This window comes from Gekko japonicus, unplaced genomic scaffold (assembly GCF_001447785.1).
Source record: "Gekko japonicus isolate JY-2015 unplaced genomic scaffold, Gekko_japonicus_V1.1 scaffold897, whole genome shotgun sequence".
Classification (NCBI taxonomy): domain Eukaryota; kingdom Metazoa; phylum Chordata; class Lepidosauria; order Squamata; family Gekkonidae; genus Gekko; species Gekko japonicus.
In genome coordinates, this window is record NW_015164211.1 from 696,430 (window position 1) to 707,898 (window position 11,469).

General features: G+C 39.7%; 1 protein-coding gene across 1 annotated transcript in view; it reads left to right on the forward strand.

The window, feature by feature from the left end:
* The window catches only part of KIF28P, a 64,971-nt gene that overhangs the window by 2,795 nt on the left and 50,707 nt on the right, over positions 1–11,469 (forward strand). The window contains exons 2-4 of the mRNA XM_015408446.1: positions 6,497–6,688; positions 7,533–7,736; positions 9,353–9,388. Coding sequence (XP_015263932.1) covers positions 6,497–6,688; positions 7,533–7,736; positions 9,353–9,388 — 432 coding nt within the window. The remainder of the gene's footprint in view (positions 1–6,496; positions 6,689–7,532; positions 7,737–9,352; positions 9,389–11,469) is intronic.

Consider the following 11,469-nt stretch of genomic DNA (forward strand, 5'->3'; position numbering starts at 1 on the left):
TGGATTCTAATCTGGGAGAACCGGATTTGATTCCCCATTCCTCCACTTGCACCTGTTCTGTCAGAGCTGTCCTTGAAAGAGCAGTTCTTGAAAGAGCTCTCTCAGCCGCATCTACTTCACAGGGTGTCTGTTGTGGGGAGGGGAAGGGAAAGGAGTTTGTAAGCCGCTCTGAGACTCCCAAGTGAAGGGTGGGGTATAAATCCAATCTCCTCCTATCTGTCAAATTTTTTGCTTACCTGTTTCTTAAATTTTAAAAGGACAAGGAAAGGAGAGGTGGAAATTCCCCCCCCCCCTTCCTATTCAAAGCGGCGAGAATGAGGTAACAAATAAAAGCTGTACTAAAACTACTCTGGGGCAAAGAGGAAACGCATAATATCTCTTCTTGGATCATAAATTTGAATAAGCCTTGGGCTTTCCTTGTTATTTTTTGGCTTGTGGATTTAAGTGATTCACTGGAATTATATATAGACTTCTTAAAGAGAAATGACTAAATATTTCTAATAGAGAGTATATCTCACCAAAAGGATTGTAAATCATCTTTGGAAAAGAAAGCAAGCAAGAGGGGCATTTAGAATTGGATTTCCCATTTTGTAAGTTTCCCATAACATCAGCTTCTTTGTGGAAAGCACATAAGCTTACAGTGCGCAGACTCCATTGTATAATTGCAAAACACTCAACCTATGTTGACAGATTCCTGGTTGTTAATATGTCCACTGCAGAAACTATCTTGTAAATGTGGCCAGCTTTCTAGGGGCTATTGAAAAGATTTCTAGTCTGCTGGGCTGAGCTGGCCTTTGTTACTGTATTAAAATGAATGTACAAGACACACACACAAAACTGCCAGATGATGTATGTGCAGAGAGCTCTGCTGATGTTAACTTGATGCAGATTTCTTGGGAGGAGCTTAAAAAATAGTAGTAGTAAAATTTATTGTATAGCCATTGGCCATTACAATTTAAAATTTAAACAATATACAAATTAGACAACTTACAGCACTGGAATTTGAATTAGATTACTAGCCGCTAAGGCGAAGAGTGCTACCCTATAGGAAACTGTAGGGTCTGCGTCTGACAGCAGAAATATTAAATTATTGGTGTCAGAAAAATTTTGCAATTGATTTGTTATTGCAGTCAAGAATTTATATCTCGGTTCCCAGTACAATGGGCAGACCATGACATAATGAAAAAGATCCTCCACAGAAGTTTTACAGATACAAATATGTTGTTCCTGGGGTATTTTTAAGTATTGTCCAAGGAGTAATTCTGTTGGCATAGTCTGGAAACGCAATGCTGTAAATGCTGTTCTAAGCTTATATGCGGTAATATTTACCAGGTATACAGCTCTTAAATGATCTTTCTTTATGTCTTTGTACCAGGGAGCAAATTTTGACTGAGTGATTAAAGAATAATCTATTATGGCATCTCCATTAAACACCCATTGCCTCAGATCGTGGTTGTTCCCTAAAGATCGCAATAAATCATCTGGAACTGTATAACGGGAAATGATGTTATGAATAAATTCAGAGCGAATTTTATCTTTACTTAGTGACAAAAAATAGCTAAGTTTACCAAGAGATTCAGTTTGCATCAATTGGTATTTCTTCCATGATTTTAGTACAGCTAGATGAGCATGAGCCCTAATTGAGGGGAGGCCAAGTTCTGCCCTTATTAGAGCTGCTGGTGTGCCTTTTGGAAGTACCAAGATACGCCTTAAAAAAAGATTTTGGATTACCTCCAAGCTAGAAAGTGTTTGTTCTTTCAACCCCCAAAGTTCTATACCATATAGTATATGCGAGATTACTTTGCTGACAAAAAGTTTGAGGGCTGGATCTATTAGTAGACCTCCCTTGTTGTTGTAATAGAATCTCAATAGCATGCCAATTATCTTATTTACTGAAGTTTTTAAGGAGGCAATGTGGGCATTCCAGCTCAAGGTTTCTATTGGAGTACCTTGTATACTCCAAGAATACTTTTTAGGCTTTTTTCAAAAGACCACTACTTTAGTTTTTGAGTAGTTGATGGTAAGCTTTTATTCTGTACAGTAGTCCCCCAAGTTATCCAAAAGCCTCTTTAATCCAATCCTGGTTAGAGAAACTAGGACCATATCATCTGCATATAGTAACATTGATAATTTTTGTTGACCTAATGTTGGTGGAACAAATTCCGGGCCAGTTAGTCTTGCTACAATATCATTTATATATAAGTTTAAAAGTACAGGGGCTAACACACAGCCCTGCTTGACTCCTTTGCAAGTCGGTATTTTGCTGGTCATTGAGGTACCTAACTCTAATTTTTGCATATGTTTCTGTATGTAGCTTACGAATAAGGAACAACAGTCTTTTATCTATATTAGTTTTCATCAGCTTGTCCCAGAGTCAATGTCTATCAGTTGAATCAAAGGCTGTGGCCAGATCAACGAACACAGTGTATAAGGCTTTAGTTGGACCTTTTATGGTTGAGTGAGCCAGCTGATAAAGAGTATGGCAATAGTCAATTGTCCCTTGGCCCTTTCTAAATCCTGCCTGTTGGGGATATATGATATTATTATCAGCAATCCAGTCCTCCAGTTTTTGCAGAAGATATTTCCCATACAGTTTGGATGCTGTATCAAGAAAGCTTATGGGGAGGAGCTTAAATGTATAATTGTTGACACAATCAATCTGGCGGTTGAGAAAGCCTTTAATTAAACACAAGACGAAAAGGTAAATACACCAATACAAACTACAATCAAAATAAAGGAACCCCAGCAACCTATCTTTCAAGACACAGTACAAAACTACAAGCAAGAGGTTATACCCTACAGGAAAACACACACACACACAAAAAAGGAAAAATCTCCACAGAAAACTACATCAGAACTAGCAAAAGGCAGACAAAGATTGAAATTTTTAACCATGTAAAGGAAAAAAACTGCAGAGAGAAGACAGAACAGAACTTATGGAATCCTCAACTACTCTAAGAACTGAATACAGATGGAGAGCCTTAAAAGAAAGTTATTGGTAGAAATGTTTTTCTACACTGGAACCTGGATAGTTTATTTCTGGCATGATTTCCCTCCCGTTCTTATGCACCTTTATGTAATGTTTGGTATGTATGTTTGACATTTATTAAATTATTTTTTTTTAAAAAGAAAGCCTATCTACCTATAAAGACAAGAGAGACAAATTTAAGACATTACTGAAGAGAAGAAACCAGAAAAAGAAAAAAAGAAGCTTTATAGATAAGTCTGGGTTAGCTAATCTCTTTCTATGTATAATCACAAACTTATAAAATTTTAACCTTTAAGATTGATTCAGGGTAATACTATTGTTAAGAAATGGACTAATTTATGGTTTTATATCTGCTACACATGCAACACATGGACTGTGTGCACACATCTGTATACCATGGGCCAAAGGAAGCTGTTTGCATCACCTACTGTGAGAGCCTTCACATAGGGAACACTTGCCTGCATTTTATGTTAATGTAGCTTGCACACGTTCAGCTCAAAGCACCATGGGAAGAAGAAGCACATGTTAGCCATTGTGAGCAGAGAAAACAACCAAGAAGGAGAAATTCCCCCATTGCTAAAGAGACGAGATGTCACGCAGGACATGGACTTGATCTGCATCTGAATTGCAGTTTCCTGTTGATGGTACCTTGTAGGCCTGGGAAAGCCAAGATTCATCTGTACTTCAAAGAGGATGCAGGAAGCCAAGACTTCACACCTAGCCAGATGGTATTCCATGAGATAGAGTGTAGTATTTCAAATATTGGCCCAACCCATAGAATACCTGCCCCTTTCCACATGCACCAATGGGGAAAGATATGGGATGGACTTGTAAGTAGGTGGGATTACAGTTTGGCAAGGTGCCACCCACCTGGAGATTCAACTATAAAAGTAAAGACCCAAACCCTAGGTCTTTGCTAGCCATCTTCCTTCTCCACGACCTTCTTTACTTCCCGTAAGGTCCAGCTTTCTATCCAACAATCCCTTTGTCTACTTTAAGATCTCTTGGAACTGCAGCCAAAGAGGTCCATGCTTAGCTGGTTCTAGCGAGTGTGATTTAGCTTAAACCCCTAGGTACTACTTTCTCCCCTGTTCTTATATTGCAACAGACAAGACTTCTGGAATAGGCAAGTATAAACCGAAATAGCTACCTACCTACCTCCAAGTAACTGAGAAACGTTTATTTCTATTTCTGTAACTCTAAAGGAAACTTGAACGTATGCAAAGTGAGACTGATGTTTTTGTGTGTCTGTGACTTTGATATCCTTCAGTAAAAAGATTATTTGTTTTGGAAAAACACCCGTGTGGTCTCCATTACTGGAACTCTGGGTTCAGACACGACCTTGGTATAGCTGGCCAGGACTCATGTTAAATTTAGTTAGCCTCTGCTGTAAATAAAGCAGTTGGCGTAACACTATGTATGAGAAATTAAGATTGGCTATATTGGAAACTGTCTTTATGTACCCATAAAACATTAATCCATATTAAAGGTATTTAGTGGAAGACTAAGTTAAAATGTTTAAGTAACCCTCAAGAATATGTGATCATAAATGTCAAAGATGACCTAGGGAAGCTTATTTAAAACTTTAAAATATATTAAATGCATGGAAGATTAATTTAAAATGTTTAGGTGATGTTTATAAAAGATGGTAAAATAACAAGATAAAAGCTCCTATATACGATTTCAAATGTTCATGAAATTCCAAGGTATACTTAAATGTATTTTATAGAAAACTATAATGGAATGCTTAGATAACCCTTAAATAGAAGAAAAAATGTATTAAAATATAGAATTGCAAAGATTTTAATTAGCTTTATGGTAGTAAGACAGATCATTAGATATGTATGTATGAGGTAGTTTAAGAGACATAATATTGGTATGATCTCTCTCATGTATGTTTGTTTTGTTTAATAAAAATTATTATATAAAAAACCCAATACAGTAAAATCAGCAAAGACATTATCAATAACAAGTTATGACAAGCTAAAGCATAAAACACCATTAAGCAGTCTAAAATTATATTCTTAAAATCTCAGACAAAGTAGACTATAAAAACAGCTAAAGATACAACGGTCCACTTTAAAAGCCTGGCAATGCTGTTTGGCCAAGCAGGTGTATTGCTAAGACATGTGACTATGTACCTCTGCAGCTGCCACCTATTCACAATCAAGCAGGGTTCCTTGCACTAATGAGATGGAATGTGACTGCAAAACTCCCTCTTGGTCTTGGACCTTGAAGTTCCCAGGCCCATGATCTCATGTGCACCCATGTCTGACTCTCTGGAAACTGCAAGTCAGAATTAGGCCAGCTGCAGGCAGTCTGGCATAAAGCAAAACAATTCATTTCAGTTTGGTGTTTCTAGCTATTCTTTTGATGATAGGGTTGGGCCTTGCATGGCCAAAATTCCTGCTTCTTGGATTTTGGACTTTGTATCTTTAGTCTGGCGAGGTTAATATCTGGATCAGAGGACTAAAGCCTGAGTAAGCATTATAGGTTAGCGACTTAGTTTTATCAGTTTCTTCCCTCTTTGCACTGCTTCTATATTTGAATACTTTTGCACATTCTTAATAACCCTTATTAAATATACTCTTGTGTTATTTGGGTTTTGGGGCTTCCCAGTACCTTGCCCCATTTTGGTTGCAGCTACCAAAGCAATTGTTTTGGAACTCAGATTGCACGTGTCCTACCTTGCAGGGCTGGCTTCTGTGAGTAACATGTGGTAGGGCTGGAGACCTGGTCCCTCAGTCTCTCAGCTGAAGGTTAGTTTAGAGGGGCTGGTGTTGGCTCATTACCCTGGGAAGTGAGGATTCATTCCCCAGTATTGTGCATTCTGCTCTTGATCTACATGTCACATGGACAACATGTGAAAATAGGAAAAAAGAGAAATGCCTGAAACCCCACAGTGATATATATTGGGAGGGGGAGGAGTCAGTGCCCTAACCCTCAATACAGAATTTGAATAATTTCATCACAGTGTGGGATAACAGGTTCAGCTTCCATAAATATAAATATGGATTTTCCTAAACTGGTACTATAGCCTTCTATTGCTGTTCAATGGATTTGCCCCATATTGATGTTGGGATATGTTGAATTGAATAGAAATCTGAAAGGCCTGTTATTTAAAAAATAATAATAGAGAAAGCCTCAATATTAAGGAATTTCTGTTCAAAGCTTAGAATTGTGCATGTATGAAATAATTACCAGAATGTCAGAAAACTTGGCAATTTTGGGTGTGACCTTATTATTAAGCTTATTAATAAGCTTTACTTGTATTAGGTTTATGAATGTGCTACTGAAATATAATCTAATTTTACAATTATCAGATACAGTTCATATTTCTCCCTATGTTTGTTTTTGCCTCTAGTTCCTCCCCCTCTGTTTAGCACATGATTAACAATGATTATGCATGTTCAGTGCAGACCATCCAAAAACTCACCATCAATTAGATGATGTGAGTCAAACCGAAAAACTGGCGTTCCATTGATTTTGAAATTGTAATTTTTACAGAGAGAAAACAATGCGGGGAGCAAATGTGTGATTTCTATGAATTCCAACACCACAAGCATACACGATCCCAAGAATCCAAGTAATGTGAAAACATTTACTTTTGACCTGGCTTATTGGTCTCACAGTGGCTTTATAAAAGACCAAGATGGGAAGCTCATATCAGCTGACCCAAGCAGCAAATACGCAGGACAGGTAAAAGACGTAAAAAGCTGTATCTGTTCTTTGCTACCACAACGCAGTCACTAGAACTGTGACTATGCCACACTTGTACATAATTTTCAAAGTAAGTTTTTAATAAGACCTAAACAAAAATTCCCAGCATAAGACTTGTGTTTTGACTGAGGGTCTGTGACTCAGTGACAGGGTGCATAGTTTGCATTCAGAAGACCCCAGGTCCAGTCCTTTCCATCTCCAGTTAAAAGGATCTTAGTAGCAAGAGTTGGAAAGATTTGTCTCTGCATGAATCTCTGGAGGACCACTGGGTCAGAACAAACTGGGCCAGATAAACCAATGATCTGCCTTGGTATAAGATAGCTCAGCTTGTTCAACTTCATTTCCTGTATCTGTGTATTTGGAATATTTGTTACTAATTGTGCCAGTTTTTTAGGCTAGTTCCATATGCCGCCTTTGTGAGGTGCTCAAGTTTGCTTAGCAGATCACACCCCATCCGAAGGACAACTTGGAAATTGGTAAAATTGTATTTATATCTTCTGGGGTTAGGATCAAAAGTGCCACCATATATGCAGCTGTATCTTTCTAATGGTAACCCCTGCCAAATGTCAGGCGACCCTCCCAAGCAGCATACCATGATATATTCGGGTTTGCTACCAGAACCAGAAGGCCATCTCCTTCCTGGTCTGCATGGGCTTTGCCAGGATCTTGGCACATAAGACTGTTCCCCACACTTCTGAATGTGGATACTGAAGCCCAACCAGAGAAGACAGTAAGCTCCCGTGTGAATTTGCACAGCTTCTAGGTGTGTGTTAGATATGACTTACATTTATATTAGAAGGCTTTTTTAAAAATCTCTTAACAGAGAGAAGTTTTCCATGACCTTGGTGAGGGAGTTTTAGACAGTGCTTGGCAAGGTTACAATGCTACCCTCTTGGCTTATGGTCCAACTGGCTCAGGAAAGAGCTATTCAATGATTGGATATGGCGCAAACAGAGGCATAATCCCAGTGGTGTGTGAAGAGCTCTTTAAAACAATTCAAAACAAAGAGAAGAATAGGCAGTATCAGGTATGTTCAAGCTGTGTAGATGTTCGTAAAATCCATTTTTGAGAGGTTTGTATTGTAAGTGTAGCACTTTGTGTGTGTGCGCGATACCCAAACACACACAATTGTGTGTGGTGCCAAAGGCAGATTTGCACAAGTAGAATTTCTGTACATTCTACCCCAGTTTCTGTGCCACATCCATGCTGTTCCACAGAATCTCCCAATCCCAGGAGTGGATGGGGTGGAACACAAAGAGCTGTAGTAGGAAGGAAGAGGTAGAAAAGCCCTGTTGGCACATGCAGAACTACAGTCACACTTCTGTTTGGTGTAGTGGTTAAGTGCGCGGACTCTAATCGGGGAGAACCGGGTTTGATTCCCCACTCCTCCACTTGCACCTGCTGGATGACCTTGGGCAAGCCGTAGCTCTGATAAGAGCTGTTCTTGAAAAAGCAGTTTCTGTCAAGAGCTCTCTGAGCCCCACCTACCTCACAGGGTGTCTGTTGTGGGGAGGGGAAGGGAAAGGAGTTTGTAAGCCGCTCTGAGACACCTTTGGGCAGTGGAGGGCAGGGAATAAATCCAATCTCTTCTTCTTCTTCCTCATTCAATGATCAATTGTAGCAACATTTTGAAGTAATAAGGAAATAAATTAATTGATTATGAAAATGCTTGCAACTCATCTTTGTTGCTATCCAGCTCCATTTTGGCATGCAAAGAGTCCAAAGCAATGACCTATAAAGCCCTATTAAGGTTGGGCCCATTTTAGGCTCTGATGCAGTTGCCTCATAAACCTTAGGATCAATTGCCAATTTATCTTTGGCTGTACTATCTATGCTCAAGCTCTGTACTGGGTGGAGATGGAGAAAGCTGGTTTTGATGGCTACCTCACAGAATGTATTCCATTTGAGAGTTTCTTTTCAGTGTTTGGATCCATCTTTAGTTTAAAAAAAAAACTTCGGAGACGGGCAACGTCATAATTTCTGTTAAGGTTTTCTTTTGTGCAATGACGTAAGCTATAACGTAATTGTGTTTGCTTTTGTTCCAGTTGTATTTTTAATTTTAAAAACTCTTAATTTTAAAAGCTAGTTTTCAAGAGAGTGACTCTAATAGCTAAATTAAGGCAACCAGAAAAACCCAACAGTGGGTGTGAGGAGGGAGATGAAATAAAATGGGCAGTGCCCTACCATCCGTATACCAAAGACACACAGAGTTCTCCCTTGCTCCTCTCCTTCACCGCAGCTCTCTCCACCCCTTGGAATGATAATTTCTGGAGTTGTAGGACATTTGCAGAGGAACTACCCTGAGAACTACTGGGCCAGAGTGAGGAGGGGGGAAAGGATGAGGTCAACCCTTTTCCTCAGAGGAGCTGTGCTTGAGGAAATGGAAGGAAGAGAGATTTCTCATCCTTCTTGCTCCGCCCCCCCCCCTCGCCCACCTGCATGGCTATTCCTCTCTGTGGTCCTGGGAATGATCTTTCCGGGGTCAGAAGGGACTGGAAGATTAGAGTGGAATGCAAGGAAATGAGATGTTCTGTGCACAGAGTAGTAGGATATTAGCCAGTATTTCCTAAACACAAGTGGACAACACGGCTGACATTTGTTACAATTTTTTTTAAGCTTGCTGTTTCTCTTTTCCATTTTCAGGTTACATTTAGTATGCTGGAAATTTATAATGAGCAGGTAACTGTAATAAAGCTGATTATTTTGTTCATAATTGGAGGGGGGGGAGAGATCATTGAAGTATGTGGCCTTAGTAGTTTCTTGTGCCCTTTCTTCTGTGGGGAAGAAGCACTGACAGAGACCCAGAAGATTCTTCAAAAAGGGCATTCACTCTTGCAACATAAAATCACTGTTTCACACATTTAATGACCACAGCTCAAGAGAAGACCATGTTCAATCGTTAGTTTCTCTTTGGTGTTGTTAAACTACATCTGCATATCGTGCTATTATGGCCCATCTTACACTACATTACCCACTAGGGCAGGGGTGGCCAAACTGTGGCTCGGGAGCCACATGCGGCTCTTTCACACGTATTGTGCGGCTCCCGGCAGGGCGGCTGGGGAAGCTAAATACGGTATCATTAGCAAACAAACACCGTTGGACAAACAAATATTATCAATATCTGCCTTTACCACTTTTGTTATTATTTTTGGCAGTCTCATTTAATGTTAATAAAAAGTACATTTGCATATTTCCCAGTAAAAACGTGTAATATTTGCTCATGTCTTGTGGCTCTCAAACATCTGACATTTATTCTATGTGGCTCTTACATTAAGCAAGTTTGGCCACCCCTGCACTAGGGCAATCATTCATAACTAGATTTTCCTGTGCAGACAAGTCAGTCCAATGACATAATAGGTATAGTTCAGTGATAGTGCAGCATCCAACAACATGTGATTGCAGTTCAAGTCAAGCCAAGCTGTCCAGCATTCGTTATTCAAATATTACCACAGGGCTCATTTACATAAGCCAAATAATTTTTTTGTTTTACCTGCAGCAGTGGTTCTCAACCTTCCTAATGCCGCAACCCTTTAATATAGTTCCTCATGTTGTGGTGACCCCCAACCATAAAATTATTTTCATTGCTACTTCATAACTGTAATTTTGCTACTGTTATGAATTGTAATGTAAATATCTGATATGCAGGATGTGTCTCGGTTCCTAAGACCATCGAAAATTTGTGTTTTCCGATGGTCTTAGGCGACCCCTGTGAAAGGGTCGTTCGACCCCCAAAGGGGTTGCGACCCACAGGTTGAGAACCGCTGACCTACAGTCTCTGTCCTACTAAGCCAACTGTTAGGTGCATACAACAACAACAGTACAGCACGCAGTAAAAAGTAGCAAAGAATAACAAAAAACAACTGTGAGCTGAAAATGCAGAAGCCAAAGAATAAATATACAAGATAAACATCCAAAAAGTCCAACGTTTTCCTAGGCAATTTTTCCAGTATTTCAGATTTCTGGTCCTTCCTCAGGAACAAAGAACAACTGTGCTGAGTGTTTCATTCCATCTCCTTAAAAGATAATGCTTTTCTGTTACTTCAACACTGGGCAAGGTCTAATCAGCACCCCTAAAGGCTGCTTCAATGTATCAGGACCAAAACATGCTCTTCATCCTACTTTTGCCCGTTGGGATATCCTATGCTGAGGTCTGTCAAGTATTGGGGAGAAGCACTCAACACTGCAAAACAGATTACCTGCTTAAAGGGCAAGTAGTACACCATTTGAACCATGGTATGGGCACAAACCCAGCCTGAATCAACTAAAAGTGTTTGGATCCACAGTTACATTCCTAAAGAAAGGCAGACCAAGATGGATCTTAGAGCAAAAGAAGGTATTTTTGTTGGCTTTGCACTGGGATGTCGAGGATACATAATCCTCCGCTCAGAAACAGTCACATTCTGAAATGTGGTCTATCTACATTGATGAAAAGGAGAAGTCAAGCAACATGGGAAAATTAGATATCAGTGAATCTACACCAACAGAGAAAAAATGAAGCACAGCAAATAGAAACAGTGCATCTGAGCACTATGGACAACACACATGATCAGGGCTCTTTTTGTTGAAAAAGCCCAGCAGGAACTCATTAGCATAATAGGCCACACCCAACAGCAGGAACTCATTAGCATATTGGGCCACACCCCTGACAGCACAGCTCATTAGCACATTAGGACGCACCCCCAAGTTACCAGAAGTGTGGTTATCCAGCCACACCCACCTTTTGCTTGTTATTCTGTTTACCTTGTTTGTTGTCAAAACCC